The 25683-nt window shown below is 48.7% G+C and overlaps 1 protein-coding gene across 3 annotated transcripts in view; it reads right to left on the bottom strand.

Moving 5' to 3' along the window:
* VANGL1 (VANGL planar cell polarity protein 1) overlaps positions 1-25369 on the bottom strand; it is a 52801-nt gene extending 27432 nt beyond the window's left edge. Inside the window, exons 1-4 of one of the 3 annotated variants that reach the window (XM_046645225.1) lie at positions 25232-25369; positions 15827-16029; positions 8616-8748; positions 4192-4799 (exon numbers count right to left, since the gene is read on the bottom strand). In XM_046645225.1, coding sequence (XP_046501181.1) covers positions 4192-4799; positions 8616-8748; positions 15827-15897 — 812 coding nt within the window. In that variant the 5' untranslated portion in view covers positions 15898-16029; positions 25232-25369. Of the gene's footprint in view, positions 1-4191; positions 4800-8615; positions 8749-15826; positions 16030-17254; positions 17271-24293; positions 24375-25231 lie in introns of those variants that run through there. The other 2 variants (XM_046645226.1, XM_046645227.1) reach the window with 2 other exon arrangements.
* Positions 25370-25683: the final 314 nt, after the last annotated feature.

Genomic DNA, 25683 nt, shown 5'->3' with positions numbered 1-25683 from the left:
ACAGCAATAGATAAAAGAGGTCTTCTTTGGGACTTGTGACATATAGAAAGTTAAAAAGATTAGACATGACAAAGGCTGATACCTACTGACTGCTGTGGTTATAAGGCCCAGGCTCTGCTTGCTGCCTGATGGAATAAAAGACCTAATAGGTACAGGAATGGCTGCAGAGTGCAAGCCAGCCACCTCTGACGAGCCTCTTCATTCCTGAAGCCATGAGTTAAATGAAACAGGAGAAGGTATACAAAAATAGCTAGCACCCAGCCTGGCACATGGTAGGCACTCAAAAAACGCTTATGAGTTCATTCATGTGTTCATAAGGCAGGGACGTGAATGCGAACACATCTATTCAGAGGCACTATAGTGAAACAGTTAAGATCATTCTGGAACCAGACAGCCCGGCCTCAAACCCTGACTCCCACAATCACAAACTGTGGTTGTAGACAATCTACTTAACTCTTCTCTGTCTGTTTCCCCATCTGAAAATGAGGATAACAGTACCTACCCTCACAGGACTGCTGTGAAGGTTAAATGAGTCATATGTTAAGAGCTCAGAAGGTGCCTGGCACCTGGGAAGGACTGGGTAATGGTTGATTGTGAAGGCTTTCATGGTGTCTGTCCTACATCTCAGACTCAGGCAGGCAATTACTGTAGCTTCTATGCTCCAACAGTCACAGTATTTACCTTTAAAGATTTCAAAACTCAGAAATTATTAATTAGAATAATTAAATATCACTTTTAGTCCCTTCTCTCTTTTCTTCTGAGTTTCTCCCCCAAATACAGTCAGATCAAAACTCACCAGTCTTTGGTGCAATCCTGGAAAAGTTAGCATTCATTGTGAGAATGGGGCCACAAAAAGTGACAAGTGAGGTGAGTGTAGAGAATTACAACTCAAATGTGCCGAGACTCCAGGATGCTGTAGGGAGCACAGGGCCTGGGGGTGTGACGCGCAGGAAGGCACTGGTTCCTCGTGGCCTTGAGCAGGTTCCTTAACCTGTGGTTCAGGGCCCTCAACCCCAAAGGGATGGCACCTGCCCCACCCAACAGGGCAGTGAGGAGGAGAAAATGAAACAGTGGAAAAGCCCTTGGCAATCCCTAAGGCAAGGGGCAAAGGTCAGGAAGTATCTTAATCTTATGGGGTCTCACTTTCAACAATAAGCTTTGCTAAAAGTTTTCAAATGAGCCCCAAACCCCATTCCAGCCAACAAGGAGGACCACTGCAAGTACCTTTTATGAGAGCTAACAAGAAGCATATTTTCTTTGAGAAGCTAAAGAACAGACATTCTTTTGACAACTCTCAAAAATAGCTCAGTCGATTGAGTAAAATCATCTTTGAGAACAAAGCACAAAAAGAGCTCGCCAACGCTCTGCAGTGAAACCCAACAGGTCGCTGCTCCAGAGAAGGCTTCACAGAGAGGGAGGGGGAAGGCAATGGCCTGATTCCGTTGGGTCTGATGAGGACCTGCTGTTCTCATCCCCGGACTCGCTCTTTGTCTCTTCTCATTCCCCCTTCCCTCCTGTCTGCTTCTACACTTTACAAAAGGGCTTAGAAGTTAGATTTCTGGCCCAGTGATTCTTCCAGCACTGCTGGGTTTAGACCAGATTTAGCGCAAGGATCGGCGGGTGACTGAGCCCACACAGCGCCAGCAGGCAGAGATGCCAGCCTGCTCCAGCTCACGCAGACTGGCTGTCACATGGCAGCCGGCCCTGCCTGAGGGCTCCATTTCTGAGTACAGACATCTCTGCTTCCCCAGCCATCTTTCTACCCCATAACCAGGGTCTCCTGTGAGGGACAAAAGCGGCCTTATTGAAGGCAGGGAGAGGAGGAAAACAAAGATCCCTCAAGAGGAGCCGAAAGGAAGACACCAGGACCACCACACCCCCCCAGGGATGCTGGAAATGTGCACCCTTTGGTCTCCCTGGGAAGCTGAGGTTAGCGGCTTCGGGGTTAGCAAGTAAAGACTGGGCAGTTGTTGGTCACGGTGAGGACGACCATGGGAGGTTTACAGCAAGCCTGTGGGTCATACATGCAACCTGTCCTGCCTCTCCCACCAGGTCTGCCCCTGGCCGGCAGAGTGATGAGGTGAGGTACCAGGGCTGCCACCAATTTTCTCAACATCCACAAGCATCCTGTCCTGGGGCAGTTCTGTTTGTCCCCTCCACACCCCTACACTGATCCAGTATTAGAGGGAGGTGCAGGTGGTTGCCCCACCACCCTGGACATCCTCCCCTTTCCCACCCTCACAGGCGGGACACAAGCCAACAGGGCTGAGGCCACAACACAAAATCGTAGCGGGCCTCACTGCTGGCCGGTGTCGTGGGTACTCCTTTTAGAGTCCCAAACATCACTCATCTCTACTGTGACCAGAGCTGGATTTCCCTCCACCCCTTAACCTTCAGCAAAGCCTGTCCTGTCCTGAGAGACTGTTGCCCGCTGGGCTTTATCGCCACCACTGTCTGACACTCCCCCGTCCTCCTGTGTTCCCAACGCCCGTAGCCAGGCCTGTGTCAGCAACGGTCCACCACACAGCGGTGCGCTGGGCTCTGCCCAAGGGCCCGTGAGCTCCACTAGCTCCAGAACAGCGCTTTGAAGGCAGCCATCCTTGTGTCTCTGGAGCCCCTGTCCTGGGCTCTGCACATAGCAGATAATACGAGTCTGCTGGTCATTCTCCAACGTCACATGTGGGGAAAGAAGGCCGTCTGAGATGAACAAACAGCAGTGACGGACTCACCTTTAGAGCCCTGCAGCTACCTGCCAAGGGCCCAAAACACTTAATTTTGCTGCGCAGAGCACACGAATCAGAAACTGATTCTCTCCAAGGGTCGGTCAGGGGAGCAGCTGCCTTGAATGCTAAACCACTGTGTCCTCGGGCAGTACAAGCTAAGCCAGGAGAATGAAAGAGGGTACATGCTAAGACTGAGATGGTTTGGCAACATGACCCGGCTCCAAACCGGGGTCGGGCCAGCTCCCTGGGACCCAGCCAAAAATACACAAAGACCATTGTTCTGACAGCCACTAAGGTGCCCTTGCGATCCTGGGTGCTTTGCCAGCTACGATTACCATGGCAGTAACAGCCACCATTAACTCAGAGCTCAGCACATGCCAAGCAGGTTACACACAGGGACATGTAGTGCCTGGAGGCAGGAGAGCCCAACGAGAGGGCAAAGTCAGACATCCCAGGCTATTCACGCGCCCGGTACTCATGAATACCAACCATGTGGCAGGCTCCAGGCCAGGCACGGAGGAGGGAGACACAGTCCCTGTCCTCGGGAGTTCACAGTTTGTAGAAGAAAACAGACAGAAAAACAGGCTACTAAACACAAAGTAAGAGATACCATAATGGCAGCATTAAGTCAGGCCCGGCTTCACGCCATGTGGGTGAACCTAAATGAGGCTAGCAATATTATTCTGTACAAATTACTCAAATCTCCTAAACCCCAATTCCCTCTTCTGTAATGTAGAGGTTAATAATACCTCCATCAAAAAGTTCTGTGAAGACTAAACCTGAAAATCTATACAAAGTGCTTACCTCAGAATAAATAAATGATTATCACCCTCTTAGTTAACCACAAAATAATTAGATTTTATACACAGATGTAGAGCGTGACATCTCCACATATTTCTAACTTTATCTCTTGCACACATTTTCAAAACACTCCACCCATTTAAGTTTGGAGTCTCTAAACTGTACTTAATTCTTTCCTGGTGAGTTTCTAGGGCGACCATGTAATTTATTGCCCAAACCAGGACATTTCTCAGAGTGAAAAAAGGGAACAATTCCTAATTCCACTGGGACAAGATAGGCAAACCAGATGTACCATTTCGGGCAAAATGGAACGACTGATCACTATGTCCATCGTTCACAGGCTGATTCAGGGCAAGGTCAGCAGCCATCACCATGCACCTTTTCTCCATCACTTTTGGGAGCTGCCAACAACTTTGAAGCAGGCCCAACAAAATCACACCCTGGATGAGAGCCAGCAACTGCACCAGGCCATCCAGAAGTCAGGGGAGTCCATGGACATGAACACCCCGCACCACACACACACACCCCCACCTCCCCAAACGTGAAGAAAAGAGTCAGACCCTGGTCCTGGCTCTTGGCACCTGTCATCACCCCTCACCTGCTGAAGGCCAGCTGTCTCCTAGCAAGGTATCAGTAGTCCTTCCTGCCCCTGAATGCCCCCCCTTACCTCAGGTGTCCCAAGCTGTAGAAGCGGGACTCGCCGTCGGTGGAGCGGACCACCTGCAGTGTGAACATGGGCTGCAGCTGCCTGAGCTCCAGCAGGACGATGGCCAGGTAATGGATGAAGAGGAGGGCGTCCACAAGGGAGACTGCGTATTGCACAATGCCCTGGTAATTTCGGTCCCGAGAGTCCAAAATGCGGACTCCATAAAAAAGCCAATAGGAAACCACAAAAAGAAAGATGAGGACCAACAAAAGGGCACGGAACACAAATACTCGCGGCACATCAGCCCTTTGCTTGCGGAAAAAAAGTGCCCAGGTCCCGATGAGCAGAATGAGGAGTTTGAATGCCACGGAAATAAAGAGTCCCTCACAAATCGTGCCACAAGGCTCCAGCTCATCCCTCCACAGGATGGGGGGTAACAGGATGAAAGCAATGGGGGTGAGGAAAACTAGAAGTCCAAGAACCGAGGCAATGGTGAGGCCCAGGTAGCGCTTGCAGTCCAGTCCCACGCTGTCCTCCATGTCCTTGCTGATCCTGGCAATGTCCTCCTGGGATATACTGTGCTCTGAGGTGCCTGTGATGGCCGTGGTGGTCTCTCCCCAGTTGTCATCCTGATGGGGAGAAAACAATGAGGATGAAAACCCAACAGAGGACGTCATTTGTACAAGTCACAAAGCAAGTGCTTGGAGACATGGTGGACACGGAGGGGTCACCTCACTGAACCAACCCAACCACATGGGCTTCATAGAAAATGGAAGCTTAACCCTTTAAATACAGGAATTTGTTTAACTTTAACAATTTTCATTGAAATTTTTCAAAATGTATTACACATTTACCCTTTCAAACAGAGAAAACATAGTTTAACCTTTTTGTGTGGTTTCTTTGGGTGACTCATTGCTACAACATCGATTATCATCTGCTGTACTGGAATCGCCCAAGAGGCCCGGAGGGGCTGGGGTTGCCTGGCCCGAGATAAACCCTCCCCTCATTAGACTAACATGTGGGTGCTCACCTGTGACATAAGAAGCGCACCCTCTGCATCTTCTCAATTCATGGCTGGGTTATAAAGGCTTGCAGAGTCCAACTTCAGCAAGTGGGGAGTATTATTACTACACCCTCCAGCTGCTCCGAAGAGCGCAAAGCACCGCGGGGGAGTGTACAGTGCTATGTACCGATCAGAGCTTACCTGCAGCCAGTGCCCACTTTTTTTTAAATCTCCATGATGTTTTCAAGACCCATTTAATAAGTATCAGCGTCGACATTTCTCATTGAGCAAGCTAAGCAAATTCAAGTATCTATGGCCAGGACAGCTCAAAAATCCCTCACCAAACACACATTCTCATAACAAACTGAACATCAAGGTCAGAGAAATACCAACAGTATTATAATGTGTCTCTCTTTCACTTTCTTGCTTTCTCTTTTTAAACTCTGAGGTAGTTTCCAGTTGGAGGAATTAGTCTCTTCATTTAACAAGATCCAGTTGTTCGGATTTTAAACTATTTTGCTATGTCTCTGGCAACTGTGACTCCATTCCAGAGCAACAAAAGAGCACGAAGGCAATGAAGAGCCACACAGGCTCCAAAGAGGTTTTGCCTCCGAGATTTCTGCAAACGATTTAACTTGGAAAAACAGTCAGGCATAGGGGCAAGGTGGGTGAAATTAACGTGTAAGACACCAACTAAGAAAAATCTAGTTTAAGTTAATAGCTGAATCAGCAAGATAGAGATCTCATAACCAAACAAGAACCTTAACTACGGTAAGGACCAAAAAAATATGACTTATGAAATGTATAGGTGATGGCAAGGAGGGGTGGTGGTGGCGAAAGTCTCGACCTACGAACAAATGGTTTGTCAACTTGCAAAGTTACAAGTTCACATACAAGGAGAGAAATTACTATTTAAGACAACAGCCGAGAGCAACCAGGACTCAAACACCGCTGGGAGAAATAGAAAATGGTATAATCACTCTTGAAAACTGCTCTAGCAGTTTCATATAAATTTAAATATACGCTTAACTTTATGGCCCAGCAATTTTACTCTCAAGTTTTTATCCAAAATAAATGAAAACATATGTCCACAAAAAGACTTGTTCAAGACTGTTCTTAATAGCTTTATTCATAATAGCCAAAAACAGTGCAACCCAAATGTGTGTCCAACAGGAGAATGGATAGCAAACTGTGGTATACTCATACCATAGAATACTACTCAGCAAAAATTTTTAAAAAATGAATTACTGAAACACATCAAACATGGATAAATCTCAAAATCATGCTGAGTGAGAAAAAGGCCAAAATAAAAGAATATGATTCCAATTATATTGAATTCTAAGGCAGGCTAAACTAATCTACAGTGACAGAAATCAAAACAGGGCTTGCCTTGGAGGTGTGGCGTGGGGGGAGGGACAGACTGAGAAGGGCATGAGGGAATATTCTAGAGCAAAAGAAACATATATCTTGACCTTAGTGTGCATTACATGGGTTTATTCAACTGTTAAAACTGTACACTTAATATCTGTTCATTTCTCTGTGTGTAAATTGACCTCAGTTTTTAAAAAAGGAAAAAATCATCAGCAAGGGAAAAAATAGCCACAAACTCAGAGATGAACAACTTGCTTTAACAGAAGGTGAGCTGACAGGCTAAGTAAACTACTTTGTAACACTCTGAGTGAAGGTAAATACTGGATTCCATGTTTCGTACTGGGCCCAATATTCAGTTGACCCTCAATCCTGAAATAATTATCACTAGTATTGTGGTAGTGTTTGTTGACCACCACACCACTCTGACTTAGCTACTCACTCTTTGTCCTGCCAAAGCGTTGCTAACTAAATCCCCTAACCATTTGAAGAACGTGTGCACATCTGTGCCTAAAAAATGTAGATGTCCAAAGGGTCCTCTAAGCTTGAGGTTCTTAGAATAGAAAGGATCTAAGATCTTCTAATCCAATCCTCTAGATTTTCAGTGAAGAAACCAAGCCCCACAAAGTTTGTGACTTCCCAAGGTCACATAGCCACTGAGAAGGACAGCTTCCAAATGCCCATTTCAATGCTTTTTCCCATCACATCATCCTGGTGTAAATACCAACAGCTTCCCAATGTAGCTTCCCACTGAGCTGCAAGATGTAGAGAAGATGCAAAGAAATGCCTTCACAGTGGGCCACCAGCACCTCTGAATCCACATCTAGGAGGAAACTGACCCCCTGCAGCATTTAAAGACAGTCCAGTCTTAGGATTGGCCCTATCCACCCAATCATCCAACCAGTCCTCCATCCCTCTGGCCGTCCCAGAGCCACATAAGGCAGTGCAACAGTGAGTACTGAAGACATCTACTCATCACTGGACAAAACCCACCTTCACCCCACAGCTGCGGCTTTGGGTTCCAAGAGCACCTTGTGGGCTCTAAGAACTTCCAATTTCAGTCCATCCATCTGCTTATAAACGCATAAATGACACATGCTTATCTATAGTCCTATATATTTATAGCTATGTGTGCCTACATCGGTTTATTTGGAGCCAAGGCTGAACATGCATATTTCAAGAGCTGTGGAGGGTGTGCAAACATGTTTCTGACTATAGCTCAGATGTTTACTTAAGTCAGGTGGCCTGCCAGATAGTTAAGACCCAGAGAGAAGGACGTATAGAACGTTTTTAAAAAATTAATAAATTGCCAATATTTAAAAAGTGGGTAGTTTCACATAAAATCCTAATTTCCAGCTTTTCTTAAATATTACAAGACCCAGGAACTTTGAATTCCTGCTTTCCTGAGTAGTAACGAGTGCCCGGAGCTGAGGAGCTCTGTTCCCTTGACCCCAGACCCCATCTCTAGTTTGCCCCAGACCCCATCACGCCATGCCCAGGCCCTGACACTGAGGCCGCACAGATTGCTACTCATCCCCAAGCTTGCCTGATATATTTTTGCCCCTTCTTTGTGACCCAGGCCCCACTTCATTCATTCATCTGTGTTTTCCTACCAGGCATCTAAGTGTGCAGCCCCTGGTTTATTTCATGTACCTGACAGTGATGCTCACTACACGCTGCCCTAATGTCTTTGCTCTTCTTCCCAACATACTCAGGGTTTCTGGAGAGAAAGTTTCCTTCCCTCTCTCTTACTGTTTCACTTTGGAATGAGTCTCCAGAGACTCCAGCCTGTAACTTTTCCCTTCTCTGCCCTGTCGTCAGCCTTGCTGGCTTCTTTTCAATTCAAAGCAGGCCAACCAATCACACTTCGGAAGAATCCCCAAGCTAGCCAATGGCAGGACAGGCTGTCCTTAGACCAACAAGAAACCACAGGACATAGATAAACTAATTAACATGCTAGAAAAATAAAGATAAAAACCCAAGAGAACCTATTACAACAAGACTTAGGAAAACATTTACCAAAAAGAGTTGCGATTAAGTGGCAGTGTGCTTACAGACTGCCTTTGATCCTTACCTGAACTTCCTCCGTCCGAGTAGAATCATTTGACAACAGGGGCTCTCCAGTGGGAGCCTGAATGGTGACAGATTTTTCTGACCCTCTGCCATCTTTATTCCGGGAGGATTTGTGTCTCTCTCTATTTCTTTCTCTGAACAACAACAAAAAGATAATCAGCAAGCACATTTATGCTATGTTAATTAACTCTAATCAAAATACATTATAAATTTCATTTTGAATTTAGGAAAATTCTACATACACACACACACACACACACACACACTCTCGGTGCCAATACCCACCCATCGCTACCTCTCTGCAAGGACTAAACTGATCTTTACTCCCTTAGTATTTTCTTTCTGCCATTCCAAGACCCAAAAGAAAGACTGTCACTCCTTCTCTACCAACATTGATCATACTTTTTCAAAGCCTAAAATTGTGAATTTGAGAATTTCTGTAGCTAAGGCATATTTTATCATAAAATTACTGACTTGATTTGGTTATAATTTGTCTAAATTTATTTTCTAGGACTCTTTTATTGGGACAACATTGCAAAATATTTAAGCTCTGGCATGTTCAAAAAAATCTGGGACACACTGTTACCTTACACCTTTGGACAAGAAGAGAAGAAAGGAAATTCTAAACCAGTACAGAGAATCATTTACTTCTCATTCTTACAAATTCAAAACTAAAAGTCACTCCGATAGGTTCTAGCTGAACTCAAAGACACCCAAAGAAACAGACAAAAGCCAGGACAAATGTCACCAAGAGCTGCGAGGGCAAGTGTCTGTGTGTGTTTTCAGGCCTCCAAAGGAAAACAGGCTGCTGCATCATTTTACCCCAGACAAACTGGGTGGTCTTCCAGGATGTCTGTGAAAGCACCCTACCGTGGGTCAATCTTGCAAATCACTGTGCAAAGCCCAGAGGTCACAACCTGGGCCTTAACCACCTACGGACACTGGTGCTCCTGCCCCCAACTGTGAACAGACAATCCAGGAGCCCCCACCAAGGGAAGCGCCTCAGGGGCCAAGAATAAGTTCCCTCAACCTCCTGTCCCACAGGCCGCCTTGATATCAGATCTCTTTCCTGCAACCACTTGCCCTCATTCCCAAGGTCTCTCAGGCAGGACAGACACATTGCACACAGACTACGGGGACAAAGAGTCAGATCTCAACTTTGCCCCTGCTGGATGTCTGACCTTGGCCAAGTTATTCAACCTGCAAAACCTTCGTTTCCTCATCTGTGAAATGGGGATAATGAAAACACCACACAGATAATGCATGCAGTGCTCAGCACAGGGGTGTGAGTATGTGCTCACTAGGCAGTAGCTATTCTATCAGCCAAGGGCAAAGAGCAGTGACTTGACTTGGTGAAGCAGAGTTTGTGTATCTTGGAGAAGGAGATGGAAAGGGAACTGTTAACACACAGTCAAACCCCCTCCGCTCCACAGCACACCTCCTACTAACCTCCTACTTAGCTAACAAAACCACACGCACACTTCCTGTGGTCAAACTTCTACCTCATCAATACCTCCCTCAGATAAGCATTATCTGCCCTTCAAAGAGCGGGTGGGCCTCCACTGCCCCAGAGCACAATTGATCACCACCATCTATGGATAAATCAGAGTCTAGAAATAGCTGTATCCTGATCAGCTCGGGTGTTCTGTTTTAACCAGGCAGCTAGGGAAACAGCCGCCTTGAGAATGTGTTTGTTTACCCAGAGACGTATCGATCAATGCCACTCTACTCCTCACCCCAATTGACTGAGCACTTTACTAAGTGCTTTATTATTTTAATTTCATTCAATCCTAACAATAACCCTATGAGGCCAGGATTACTGTCCCCATTTTACAGATGAGGAAACTGAGGCTCAGAGAGGTTAAGTGACTTCCCAGTCATAGTAAATGGCAGAGCAGGATCTGAACTGAGGTCTGCTCCCAGTGCCTCAATTCATACCCACTACGCTGCACTGATCTGAAAAGCAACTGGAAGATCTAGCAGCATAAATGTCCCCAATGTCATCCTCACAGCCTCCACTTGAACTACTAGAGCTACGAGATCCGCCTCTGGAGCTTTTGCTTGGAGTCACGATTGGACTGTGACCTTGGAGAGCACAAAGCTGTGCCCAACACTCTGGGCTGCCAAAGACAATCATTTCAAAAGAATTCACTGTGAGAAACAATAAACAATTTGGGAGAGATTTCCCACGTGCCTGGTCAGTCCAGAATGAACTGTTTAGACTAAGTCTAGAACCACTGGTCCCCAGGGCCCCACCTCGGCCAGACCGAGGAGCCTGCTCTTCTGTCTTACTGTTTCCACGTTCCCAACTGCTCTCACATCCATCACTCTCTCTGCCGTCAGCCAAGTCCCGTGCTCCCCCAACTCATCTAGCTATTCACCAGTCCCACGGGTCAGATCCTGTGATCCACCGGAAATCAAAATTCTTTCACGGAGTGCCAATTCCTGGAGCCTGAACACTACCAAGGCAGAAAGCAGGTGGGGAGCCACGCAGGGCTGGAAACAGCCTCTCTGGGTCCGGTCATCACTCTGCCCTCCACCCTTCTCAGGCTGGCTCTTAAAGGGCCCCATAGCACCCAAAGGAGAAGTGATGGTCTAATAATTTCCCTGGTGACTTCTGAGGTGAACTAGATAGAGTCTATCTGATATCCCCAGGAAGGCTTCTCATCCCCCAGAGCCAGAAACCCTAAACCAGTGTTTCTCAAACCTGAGTGTGCAGAGAAATCACCTGGGGTGCAGATTTAAGTGTAGATTCGCTGGCCCCACCCCCGGGGGATTTGTCTGGAAGGGAGACAACAGGCATCTGCATTTCTCACCAGCACCCCAGGAGAGGAGGTCGCACACAGGTGGTCCAAGAAAGTTCTCCCAAGGCGCTCCCACCCAAACGCTCCTGGGGGAGGGTCGTTGGAGGGACTGCTTGGAAGTCAGCCTACTTGTGAAATGCCCTGTATACAGCAGGGGCTCAATAATGGGAGCTATGAATGTACTGCTCAGCTGTATAATGTTGCAACATACAGGGGCTTCTTTATTAAAATAGCTTTAAGTGGATGAGGCTGGGAGAAGGGCTCAGGACAGCGTGTAGCAGACCAAGAGACACCTCGAGCCATGAGCCTCCCAGACACTGCGGCGCGAGGCGTGGCTGTAGAGCTCATCCCATCAACTCAATGTGGGCTGCACGTTTGCTGCTCCTTGTTGTCAAGGGAGCAAGACCCGTCATGCGGCTTTTATAAAAATCACTGGTCCTGAATTACTGCTCCTGGAAGGTCTCTGAGCCAGTCCAACAAAATAGAGAAGTCTAACAAAAATACTGCCATCCAGTGCCTTCCAGTTTGCAGAGCTATGAGCCACAGAATGGCTGCTTCGCTGCAGTGGGGACCCCAATGTTCATCCCCACAGCTCCAAAGGCTGCAACTCCAAGGACTGGCCAAGTGTCCTCCGGGAGAGGGCTCCCCAGTGGTGGAGATGATCAGTTCACAGTGTCCCAGAGAATGGAAATAGGGGGCTGGAGGAGTAAGGCTACCAAACCACTGAAAGGGGTCTTACAAACACATGCACGCTTGGTGTTTCTCCAACTCTGCCTAAGTGGCCTGGTCTGGATTGCCTGTGTGCCTTGGCTGGGCAGGTGTGTCAGCCACGGGAATCTCTGAGTCTGTCTCCACACAACACCTGCCTGTATGAGTAAAGATAAGTATATTTGTACGTGTGTGTGTGTTTGCACGCGAGAGGGGTGGGAAGAGCAAGCAATAGGAGGTAGGAGGCCCAGGCATGTGTCTGCGCCTGCATGTGTGTGTGTAAACACGTCTATTTAGGTGACTCTTGAGCTGAGCCCCAGGGGCTGCTTAAACCCCCTCTCGCTCCAGCCAGAATCCCCATCAATCCCCACTTACAGTCGGCACTTCCTGGGAAGATTATTTCGCTCTGTTTCTGTTGTTTCTCTACTTCTATTTAGGGAAAGCCGGCCCCACCGGTTACTCCTCCCTTTCCTTCTCCACCACCCACTACCTGTGCTTTCTCGCGCTGACTGCTGGGGCCCGGCTGGCTGCTTCCTCTCGGCACTGATGGGGGTGGGAGGGCTGGGCACAGTGCAAACTGGCTCTAAAGCAGCCTTGGAACAAAAGCACCAACTCCCCCACCACACGGGCAGCCCTCTTTTGGACAAAGAGCTTTAGCACATTAGTCACATGAGTTACCCTTCATTTCTCTTTTTTTTCCCCCTACCGGTAACTCCTGCTGCTCTCCATCCAGCACAGCCTGGGGAAAAAGCACAGGCTTCCAAAGGACCAACAAGTTGGGCTGAAACCTGCCGAGGGTACCTACTAACCCTACAGCTTCAGGCAAATAACGCTGCCTCTCTGTGCCTCGGTGTCACCACCTATATAGCATGGGGGGATCACTTCCCACAGTGCTAGGACTGCTGTGAGGATGGGGGATGATGACTGAGGGTCCTCGCAGGCACTCTCCAAGTGGTCACTAACATTATTGGCAGCCGCGTATTTAACTCAGGGAACTGGTGCTCCAAACCCGAAGCTTAGGCGAGGTCGGCTGGGGTCTGCACCATTTTCCCAGCGAGTTAACTGGACACCCTCTAGAGGCAGCAGGCATCACAAAACCAGGCCACTAACCTCTTTGTTGGAAAAGAATGACTTGTCATTTGCTTGGAAGTCAGCCAGTCCTCCACAGATGATCACAGTGGCTTCAGGCATATCAAGTTCAGTGCACCTCATTATTCCTCTCTGAGTTAGATTTCCACTAAGATTATCAAAACCCAAGCTCCCTCCCCTTTCTTACCCTTCTCTTCAAATTCCCGACAAATCACTGAGCAGAGCGGCCTTCTCAGGGGCACTCCTGGGTGAGACAAGGTCCTTGGCTGGGTCTAGGGCTGCTCTCACGCCTGTGGGTACTATTACTGCTTAAGACTCCTGAGGCCCCGACTAAATACTCCCTGACACATACTATCTACAGATTACAACCACTGCCGCACGGTTACCACGCCCTCCAGTGCCTTCAGTCAGAGACTTCCCTACGTGTGGGTGTGTTTTTTCTAAAGAAGCCATGGAGTGCACCCATAAATCTCTAATGGGAATCCCCCCACCAGAGCTTTTCTGAGGAGGCATTCACTGACATTCCTCGATTAATGTATTAAAAGTCTCAGCTTCTATTATCATTTGCCAGGTACTTTCCACATGGATCCAAAAAGGCACTAAGAGTTCTGCATGCTGTTTTAATTGAAAGTTACAGTCCCTTAAAGTGACCACAAGGGTACTCTGCGGGATCGATTTCTGGGGGTCCCAAAAGGCCCTAAGTGTGATAGTCTGGACACGGGTGTAGACAAAGGAGGCCAGAGACAGTTCCTACTCAGAGTACAGCAAGGTGGCCTCCTCTGTTCATCTCCAGGCACCCACAGAACCCCAAATTCCTACTTCCATCATTGTGGCATGGAGGAGGGGAAGGGTGGCACATTGACAAGAGAATTGCTTTTTCCAGTTGGGTCCAAAGACTTGATATTTTAAAACAGCTGTTTCTGGTATTTTATAATTAACCTGATATGTTTCCCCGCTGGGTGAGATCTGTGATTGCATCTTTATCATCCGAGGCTTTCCGCCTTTCTCAGGACCCGGGCTGTGCTGTGTTCCTTTCGGCCTCACTCAGCAACATGCCTTCTGTTCCCCACACTGACGAGAAGGGCTCACCCGAGCTCCTGCACCCGCCTGTCTACATCTCTTTCCCCAGTTTTTAGGAACATAAGAACAACACATGAAAATTTAGAAAATAATGAAAGTTTCAAAAAAACCCCACCAATAATCCTACACTCAGAGACAGACCTGGTCAATATGTCAGCTAACATTCGTCTTATCACAGGAATATATAACTATTATGATGTACAAAGTTTTGACTCTTGTTTTTCATAACACGGCCTCGTGAACATTTTCTCACATCATTGAACAACCTTGAAAACCTTTCTCTTATACTCTTTTACTCCATTCGTATATTTATTTACAAAATACACACTTGAAAAAGACTGAAGGGGTACAGAGAGATAAACCATGAAGGAAAGTTCCCATCAGTGAGCGCCTCATGTCCAGCCCCTCCCTGTGGATGACCACTCCTGGCAGCTCGGAGGATACCCTTCCAGACTTCTTTCTGCGTGTGGACATCCACATGCGCTCGCAAATAAATCAGTCAATTAGATACATATATCTTATTGCTGTTTTACAAAACAAAAAACCACTCTGCATTCAGTTGCTTATAGGAGGAAGTACCCAGTCAGGGACACACCATGACAATCACCCTTGTTCCGAGCCTGTTCAGGGCTGTGACCCCAGGTGGGCCTTTGGGCTGTGGCTACGTGGGGCCTTTGAATGTGATGCTGAAATGCCAAGGTCATTAATAGCATGAATACAGCCAACGGGTTAGTGACCTCCTACTATGTACTATGTTAAATGCTTTACAAGCATTATCTCATTTAATTTTCTCAATGGCCCTGTCAGAGGGGCATTGCCAAACTCATTTCACAGATGGGGAGTCTCAGTAAGTACAGCACTGCAATTTTACCACCTGCATTCTTAACTAGCCCAGTACCACCTCTTCATTCATTTGTTCCCTCGTTCCTTTACTCACCAAACTTTCTGCAGGTCTCTAACACAGCAGGCCCTGTGAATACCACTGCAGACCTGTTCATTTTGCACAGAGGAGGGGGAATTTGGCCCCATCAAAACCCAGGCTTGTTCACTGGGAAGACCAGTCAGAGAGAAATACGGCACCAGGCCAATCCCCCCACTTCAGTATATAAGCCTGCCGGCGAACGCACAATGGACAGTGAGTCAGCAGCTTTGGGTGAAAAGCAACAAATTGACACTTTTTTTTTAAACCTTCCTTTGCATTCTTGGTAAAGCTTTGGGAGAACTGTCATCTATGAGAAGTACTTAGAAATGAGAAACATTTCCACTGCAGGGAGAAACTTTAATTTAAAATCAATTGTGAGAAATTAAGGTCATCAACTGTAATGGCAGCTATAAAATGTAAATTGGTGGTGTAGTTACTCCCAACGCATGTTAAATGCTCTTAAAGCTCTGCTTCTCACGCATCACTGGACTGAACTTCCAGCATCAACAATGCTGCCACCCACCTGGAGTCACCAAGTGAGCAGAGACAGCCCAAAGGACCTGCAAGTTTCCCCAGAAAGAAAAGTGGAACAATCAACAGCTTACATACCCTTGTCTGTGCGATTTTTTCGAATGACTTGAATAGTAAGAATATCCAGAATATGTGGATTCGGTATCCATAGCAATGGAGAGCTTGCTCTTGATGAAGGAGCAGGGACCGTTTCTCCTTAGAGGTAGAGAATTTCACCTACAGACTCCTAAAACCTCAAAGGGTCTGGGAATCAAGGAGCCACTCTTCAACAGGAACAAATTCTGGGAAAAGAGGGGAAAAAAAAGATATCAACCTTCTGTGCCAACCTAAAGGGGCTGGAAGACAAATGGCATCAGACACCTCGTCTCTGGGGCCTCTACTACGGACAAGTGAGCCAGGGCGAAGTGTCAGCGCCCTACCTGCTGCACTCACACAGCTATGAGCTTGTCCAGGTGTCTGAGAGGGAGACAGGTAGGTGCCAGGCAAGCCCAACCTCGGCCACAGCAGCGGGGACCGGAGGTGGGAGAGGCCTGGCCCTTGGCCATTTCCCAGACACAGCCTCCCCACACAGCTGCAGGCTGGAGGAAGTGGCTCCCCACCCCGACCTGCCCCAGACATGGTGCCCAGCCCCCACTGCTGGTTGGCTGGTTACAAAAACAATAGCCAGGGAAGTAGCTTTTAAGGGATTTGCTTGGAGTTACAAAGCCAATTAAAAAACAAATTTCTCAGTCTCTTTCATCCAGGAATCCAAAATCAAAACTAATTTATCTTAGGGAACTAATTTCTTTTTTAAAGAAAAATTATTATCACATTGTCTACAACAGTGAAAAGCTAGAAAGAATCTAAATGCCCCCCAAAACAGAGGAAGAGATAAGGAAAACATAGTTCATCCACCTGAAGAAATATCACACAGCTGTTTAAAACGATAATTACGAAGAATGGAAATTTTTATGATATAACGGTAAATTTAAAAAGTAGGCTATAGGATTGTAGATACACACTGAATCACCATTACAGTTCAAACCATATAAAATCGTTACGTAAGGACAAGGATTAAGAGGAACATCAGCAAACGGAAACAGGTGATTTATTAGTTGCTGGTTCCTGGGTCTTCTCCCACAATTTCATTTGATATTGCTTTGCAATAAAAATAAATTGGAAACATTTCCAAGTACATTCCTGAGCTCCACATGCTAAAGCTTGACTTCTAGAAAACTGAGACCCACAGTTCTGTCTCTCTGCACCCCTCAACCCAGGGCTGGTCTCCGCCCAAAGGGGCTCCTCCTTCCAGTGCCCCTGAAAACTCAAACTGCAAACAGAGCCAGTGAGATAAGTGTGAAGAAAAAACAAAAGAGCCGTAAATGCCATCCCCTACCCCTACTGGGAGGAGGCCAGGCACGTGACCCCAGCAACCCGCTGCCCGTCTGGAGGGACTAGTCTGCAAACCATGGCACACCACCGCAGCCCCCCAGCCTCAAGCTCTGCTCCAGATGCGTTCGCCCTTACCCCTCATTCTGCCTGGATATGAGGTGTGGTCACTTCTGTGGTCTGTGGCCCAGGGCCAGCCTCCCTTGTCCCAGATGTCACAGCTCATCATTTCATTCCTCCTCTGCCATCAAGAGCCTGAGGTAAGCAGGGGGGAGACCTGGGCTCTAGCCAGAGCTCCACACTGTCCAGTACAGCCTGGGATAAGCCACTTAACTTCCTAAGCCTCAGTTTCCTCATTTGTCAAACTGGGATAAATCAAGCAGCCACCGTCCTCACAGGAGGCTGGATCTGAAGATGTAAAAATACAATATCTGGAGAGGGGCTCTAATCCCAGGCTTTACCAGCTTATTAGCCTTGTGACCTCAGCTGAATGATTAAACCTCTCTGAACTTGCATCTGTAAAATGTGAATGACAGGCCTGCTATGAGGAACAAACAGGCTACAACTGTGGACGCCCCAGCACCCGCTCCAGGGGCACTGGATAAATGAAAGCTGTGGCTCTCAGTCCTCCTGTTCTGGTTCCAAAACCTGACATCCTCTGTGTCTCTCTCAGTACGAGAAAGCTTGGGGGGGAGCAGCGCAGAGCCGGTGCCTGTGCTCCCTTCCCTCCCAAGCTCACCTGTGGGCAGACAGGACCCACTGGCATCTCAGCCCAGTGCTGGCTAACCTGCTGTGCACGGAGCAAGGCAGCTTCCCCTGGAGCTTCAGGTTGCCTCACCAGAAAATGGAAATCAGGCAGCCTAGTTTGTGGGGTGAGCGTAAATATCAAATGTGAAAACAAACAGTGGGCATTTTAAAAAAATATTAGTTTTGCTCTTGGACTACTGCCTCTTTCCCAGAAGACTTCAAGAGCCTGCTCATCTTTTTCCCCCTCCTCTGCCTCCCACCATTTTCACCTGCCATTTCAATGAGCTGTCAGCACCTTCGAGTCTCACTTCCTTTCTGCTCGGGGCTTTGCTGCTTTTTCATCTGCTTCATACCTGGCAGACACTGACATCAGGAGGTGAGCCAAGATCCCCAGGCCTGTGCAGAAGAAGCCTCTTTCACTGAGGCCCTTCGCCCTGCTCTCTGCTGACCTGCAGATTCTAACACTCGGCTGCATCGCCCAGAAACCCGACTGCCCTCTTCTACGCTCAGAATTAACCCTCCACAACTCCTGCACTTTTTTCTGTCCTCCAACCCATAAGTCTTGATTCCGTATTCCATCCCAACTTTTAGCTCATTCTGGCTAAAGGCTGCTGGGGTGTCTCAGAGGCAGGTTGCCTAGGCCCTGCGGAGCTGGGCTGATCCCATTCACGCTTCCTGGTCATGACCCCATGGGGCAGATGCTTACTACTCTCAGCTTCCATTTCTCCCCCGTAAAATGAGGCCATTTATGATCTCTTTCTAGGCTTGTTGTGGGCATTAAGCCAGATTCCCTATGTCAAGCCCCTGGCACATGGTAACCCAAGTTTCAGTCCCCTTCCCCCTGTGCAGAAGGATGTCACTCTCCGTCCTCATTAAAACCTCCGGCCATCCATTAGACAACTCCAGGCATGTCCCTCAAAGGAAATCATGGGCTCCCAGGTGCCCTTTGGGGGAGGGCTCTACTTAACTCCGTCAGTGCCCTTGTCCTGTTTCTCTCCCACAGTTCCTGCCTACACCTAACAAAGGGTGGTCTGTATGTGCTGCCACTCCCTTCCTCTCGATTGTCGCCCCAATCCTCCATCCTCAACACTCCACTCATGGCCCTAAGTTGGCCAGAGACTGCTATGAGCCAAATCTAAAGGGCACATCCTCGTCCTCCTTCCCTGGACCTTCTTATCCCATTTACTCATTCATCCACCTGCATATTTAGTAAGCAGCTCTGAGAGACCCCGCTAAGCACTGCCAGGGGCACAGCAGTGACACACGGCATACGGCACATACGCACACATACGGAGCTCCTTGGCTGCCAGAGTCCTCCAATCTGAAGGCATGGGTGCTGCTTCTTCTCCAACACGCCCTCCCTTTCCCCATCAAGTTATTCCTGAAGACTCAAAACTCACCTGTATTCTTCTCCATCCAGGGACTTGCTGTAGTGTAAGCTCCTCGGAGACAGGAGCTGTTATTGTTTACCCACCCCCAGGATACACTGAACGTAACAGGTACCCAACAAATACTCACTGAGAGAAGGGATCCCCAGTGCACACTCCCACTCAGATGCCTCTTGCTCCACGCGGGATTACCATCCCCCAACAATTGCTCCCCTGGCCTGTTCTTTCCAATTTCCTCCACTGGGGCAATACACTCCTCCTTTCAAGCCTGGAGAGCCAGCCCTGTGCCATTTCCAATACTCTCTCCCCGCTTCATCCCACACATCCTACTGTCTCTAAGTGCCCTCTCTCCTCCGGGACCCTCCCCTCACTCTGCTGGTTCTCAGCCACCCACCTCCTCCAGGCTCCGCGGACGCAGGGTTAAACTCTTACAAAGCCTGCAGGTTTCCCCGTGAATCCACTCTACACAGAGCTCGGGCCCCTTCTTCTGAGTCATGCTTATTGTTATCACAGCCATCAACTCTTGTCCAAGATCTGAGTGGGGATTAAGAAGAAGCAACAGGAGGCAAACCAACAAAATCCAGAGTGAACGCATCTTAAAAGCTAACCTTCGACAGAGTTAACAGAAAAACTTATCCTCAAGCTTATCGCTGCAATGATATATTTATGACATAGTTCCCTTGCATGCACAAGAAATTAGCAGAACTCAGATGAGGTCAGAGGGATGTCTTATCAGGAAGATAATAAAGTAATGAAAAGCATCAGGTTCCCTGGGCAATAAACTGATAGGTTGCTGCCTGGCCTGAACGGGACAGAGTCACATAACGGTGTGAATGTGGATCCTGGAATCTAGAACTGTCCCTCTATCTTACTGAACCCTGACATGACCCACACTGTGCGTGGCCCCGGCTGGGCAGCAGCCAGAGCGATGTTTCAAGTCACAATGTGGATGTCACTTCCCTACCTAACACTCTTCCACGGTGTCCCAATGCACTCTGAATAACACACAGAATCTTTCACTTGGTCTGCAAGGCCCTGCCACCTCTGCAGCTCTGTTCTCCTTCTCCAGCTCCAGGTCCTCTAAGGCACCAGCTCTTCGCAGCCTCGGGGTTGTGGAGCTCCAGGCAGAGCCCATACATCTGCTGGTACTCACTCTTTACACTCAATTCCTACTCCGCCCTCGCAATGTAACTACTGCTTCTTTCAAGAGGCCCTTCCTCATCCTGGCGTCTCCATTGGGCCCTTTTGTGGCACCATGTAGTCTCCCTTTATATCACACTTATTGTGTGATTACTGACCGGCTCCTGTGCAGACAGTAAGCCCCGTGAGGGCAGGGACTACCTTCATACTGTCCCTCCAGCTCCTAGAACAAGGGTTTTTGTGGCAGCCTCGGGACATGGAGGCCAGAGGTCCACTGTAGAAGAAACCTTAGAGATTGTCTATTTAAATCCTCAGTTTTATTGGAGAGGAAAAATAGGCAGCGATTAGACTGAGCAGGGATCTCAGCACCAGCAAGAGTGGAGCTGCCTGGCTGCTCGCCCGAGTCACACACAGCCGCAAAGCCGATACTGCAGACACAGTGAGTGAAAGTTGGCAGCAGTCTCTTCCAGCTGCTATCCGAGGACCCCCTGACCAGCTGCCCTCCCGTCCTTTATGTCTTAGAGCTACAGGCACTGCCCGGGTGGGAGCTGGAGGCAAACACCAGGACAGGGCTGGAGCTCATCAAATCACCTCTCCTGAAGGCCAGTGGGAGTGTTGAGACAGGTGCACAGGGCACTTGGGCGGCATCTTAAATTCTGGAATTCCCAGGCAAAGACTTCAGAGAGCACCTCCCTTACGGTCCTTTAGTAAAAGTAAAGCAAAGATCAATGGCCTCAGAGGGAATCTTCCCCTCAAGTCATGTTCACTCACATAAAATATGCCTGACTACTACTTAAAGAAAAACACGGTGTTGAGAAAATCATGAGGGAAATAATACGTTACGGTAATGACCATGGTAAACAGAAGCTAACCTTCACGAAAAGGAAATGATAAAAACATCAACAGCTCTGCCTGGAGCTGTTAAGTAATTAAGTGGACTCTAGTCTGGAGGGTGGAAGGTTCCCTAGCAAGGGGCACAGAGATACTGAATTTAAACAGCCAGTCCTCTCCTTCTGCTGTGGATGTATTTCCAAGGGAAAGAAATTTCTGGCGCAACTGTGTTTATACATACTGCATACAATTACTCTGAATATTTGATTTTTATCATACATATGATTCTAAAGGGTTTACTCCATTTATTATTATTATTTCGAAGCTAATCTTTATCTCAAGGCACCCATTTTTAATTGTATGGCACTCAAGGGGAAAATAACAATTTAAAGTTTTTTTTTTCCTTTTTCTCCCCAAAGCCCTCCAGTACATAGTTGTGCATTTTTAGTTGTGGGTCCTTCTAGTTGTGGCATGTGGGATGCTGCCTCCCCACGGCTTGACGAGCGGTGCCATGTCCGAGCCCAGGATTTGAACTGGCGAAACCCTGGGCTGCCGAAGCAGGGCGCGCAAACTTAACCACTCGGCCACAGGGCCAGCCCCGACAATTTAAATAATATTGTTTAGAGTCAACTTTTTCCTCTACAGAGGAGAAGCAATGAGCACAGTTCTGGAGTTAGACCAGCACTCTTCAAATCCTGGCTGCAGTACTTATCAGCTGTGTGACCTCAGATCAAGCTACTTCACTTTTCTGTGCCTGCTTCCCTAACTATAACAACAGAATTATATTTTACTTACCTCCTAGGCTCACGGTAGGTATCAAATAAGATAATTTGTAATCATTTAGAACAATGCCTAGCAAACGGTAAGCACAACCATTGGGCTAATATTATTATTATTCAGTAAAGTAAAATTTCTTCAGTTAGGAAGAATACTTGTCCATGGCACATGACACGTGTCATTTTCCTTGAACTTATACACATTGTTTCGGTCTATCCCAGTCTCCCTCTAACGAACGCCATTAACTGCAGCTAAATGAGTGAGTGATTTCCATTCTATTCCTTGCAGGCCTCCTTTTACTGTTCCCAGGTCGGAAGTGAGTATCAGAGAGATCAGAGAAAACAGTGTGTGTTTTATTGGGTTTATTTGGAGGACCCCGGGGTTATAAGGAAGGGTGGGAGGAAGTATGGCAAAGTCTGCAGAGCATTTTGCAGATCTTGTGGTCTGTAAACCATAAAACATCATCCAGGTCACTGATGTGAAGCTCAGAGGGCTTGTGGCATCTGTGACAAACCCAATGATTGTTTCACTACAACAGAGCTCTTATAAATGAATGATTCTGGGCCACTATTCACAAGGAAAGAAAAGGTCAACCTCATTTGACCTGTCCTGCCAATGATTTCAACTCACCTTCCCAGAACAAGTGCTCTTGGCTCCAGTCATTAAGTCCCTCTGAAACACCTGAAGCAGCTGGGTACAGATTTCTGAAGAGGTGTGAATGGTTAATGTGACTGGGGTACTAGGATGTATATTTGTTTTCAAGTGACCCCCTTGTTCCAGGCTGGATTTTAACTTTAGAAAAACAGATTTCACAAGCACGACCTCCTCTGTAAATCCCATGGTGCTGGGTCCAATGACTGCTGTCCAATAAGTGGGATTCAGAAGGACACTGATGGAGACAGCAGCAGAGGACACATGCACCTTGTCATCAGGCTTCAGGTGAGACCAAAGCCACAAGGAGAAACACAGTCCAGCCTCCAGTCCACTTAATCCTGTCTTGTCCACCTTCTGGAAAATGGCATAGTACAACGCCCAAAACACATGCCACACACAGCTGGTCCCCCAACCACAGCTAATTGACTTTACAGAGAGAGGATGACCCTAATAATCTAAGAGCTTACAGTTTTTGAGCGCTTACTATGCGTCAGGCACTGTTTTAAGTCATTTGCATGTAATATCTTAACCTCAAAACAAGCCTTAACAGGGAGATAAAATATTAATTTCACATTAAAGTTAAGGAAGCCAAGGTCACACACCTGGTAAATGGTGGAGCCAGGGCTTGAACTCGGAAAGTCTAATTCCAGAACCTGTGCTCTTAGCTAGGAAAATTTATAGCAATGTAGCAATTATGAGAATTGTTTATTTACAGAGAGGAGGGTAGGCAACAATCATAAATTGTTCCAAACCACACATAATCCACAAAGAATTTTGCAAGTTCAACTCCTACTCACAGGTTCAGTGTCCCAAGCACTGTGGGGAGTCCGGGAGAAAAGAAACAAATCTGAAATAGTTCTAGCTCCTAAGGAGCTGAAGCCGAAGGGTGGAAACTGGCTCTTAAAATAAAATGTGAGAAGGACTCATGCACCCCAAATGCCACTGTTGCTTGGTAAAGAAACTTTCCTGTGTGGTTTTGTCCCGTTGCTCAAATACATAAGACAACGAATTTTACTTCTCCCATTTTACTTACAAATTAAGTTGCAACCAAGTCAATACCACCAACACTCTGGGAATTTCACACAAGATGTTTTCCCTAATTATACTGAGGGACACCAACGTTTGGGAATGCTAAACACTCACAGATAGGTGAAGAGTGTTATTTCTTTGAACTGTAGAATAAAACAGTTTCCTCCCACAAATCAAAGTTCCAACTATATCACATTGATTTAATTCAACTCTAAAAACTCTAATTAGTGGTTACATCAAATGACTAATTACGTCTCCCTGAATTCAGACAGTTTCTGCCACCTCGCCTAAAGAGCCCAAGAGCTTTGTAATCAAACAACCCACCCACTGGAAGGAGAATGCTAATTAGCGTTGTTGATTGGTGACACAAGTTAGAATATTTTCCAGCAACCCTATAAAATTTATAAACATATCAGTGAAAATGCCAGATTCTTTACAGCTTGCTAGCTTTTGGAATAAGTGTCTAAAAATACATTTTCCAACCACAGCCCCGTCAAAAGGGTTTAACAAAATGCACGTGCCAGTCACACAATCATCATCATAAGGCGCTCTCACATCTCTTAACGAGCAGCTGAACGAGCTCACACCACCTTCGCGGCCTGGGCAGATACCTGGTTTGAAGATGTGCAAACTGGGCCACACACTTCTCGCCTCCGAGTCTCGCTAGCTCATCTCCAGGCCGCCAGGCCGCGGCTCCGCCCCACTCCTGCCTCCACCAGCGACGCGTTTAAATTTTTATAAAGCTTCACACTTCTCTGGGCGCGTTGCTTGGGGCAGTTCAAAGACTGCAGGAGGAAATGAGGTCCTGCCCATGGCGAAGGCTGCCCCGGCGCGGTGAGACCTCCTCCAAGCGGGATACCTCGGGCAGAGACTTGCCGGCCGCCTCTGCTCCACCCCGGCGTTTTTGAAAGTAAACTCCTACCTGCCTGTTGCGCTCTCCGAGGCGCAATCGGACTCGCCCCCCAGGCCCGGCTCAATTTTATAAGCGGGGTGTGAACACAGGCCATCTCTGTGCCGGTTTCTGGCCCAGGGCCGGGGCCCCGGGCGCTGGCGGTTAGGGGTCGAGCCCGCGGCGGCTGGGCACACGGTGCGCGCCCGGCTCCCGGGGAGCGCAGGGCTGCCCGGCCCCCGCCCGCACGGCCGCTCCAGCCGCCCGGGGCTCCGGGAATGCTCGGCCACTCCCTGCCGGCCAGCCGGAACACGCACCCCGAGGGGCGCACCCCAAAGTGCAGCCGGGGAAGAAGGGGGCGTCCGAGGCGTGGGGGAATGCCGGGACCCGAGGAATGGGGTGCGGCAGGGAGAGCGGCGCAGGGCAGCAGGGGCGCACCTCGCGGGATGGGAGAGGAGTGGGATCTCGAGAGCAGGACACGGGGCGCGGTCCGGAGCAGGGGGGCTCCGGGCGAGCGGCGGGAGGAGGCGGTGCCCCCGGGTCTGAGTCCGGGGCGGGGGTGCGGGAGGAGGGCTCAGGGGCTCGCAGGGTCCCGGGTAGGGGCGTCTCCCCGGGAAGGGCTGCCCGCCGCCCGCCGCGCCCGGCCCCCGCGGGACTCACCTCCGCGCCGGCCGTGCGGGCTCGGCGGCCCGCGGTGTCGGCTCTCGGCGGCCCCGGCTCTGCGGCCTGCGCTGGGCTCCGGTACAGGCAGAGCCCCGCCGCCGCCGCCGCTGCACTGCTGCTTTCCGCTTCCTGTCCCGGCGCCGCCCCGCAGCCCGAGCCCAGCCCTGCGAGCCCGGCGCGGCCGCGAGCCAAGAGCAGCGAGCGCGGCCGCCCCGCGAGGGCCCGGCCCACCTGCCGCGGAGGGCGGGGCCGGCGGCGTCTCCCACCCGTGGGCGCTCCGCGCAGCGGGCACGCGCGCGTGCACACTCATACACACACAGACCCCAGGGACTGGCCTCACACACACACACACACACACACACGCACTCTCTCTCACTCACACACACATCATAAACACATGGCCAGGGATTGACCCCCACCCCACAGCCCAACGTACTTGCCACCTCAGG

Source organism: Equus quagga, chromosome 18 (genome assembly GCF_021613505.1).
Source record: "Equus quagga isolate Etosha38 chromosome 18, UCLA_HA_Equagga_1.0, whole genome shotgun sequence".
Lineage (NCBI taxonomy): Eukaryota > Metazoa > Chordata > Mammalia > Perissodactyla > Equidae > Equus > Equus quagga.
The sequence above is the reverse complement of the archived record's forward strand: the minus strand, read 5'-3'. Positions and strand labels throughout refer to the sequence as shown.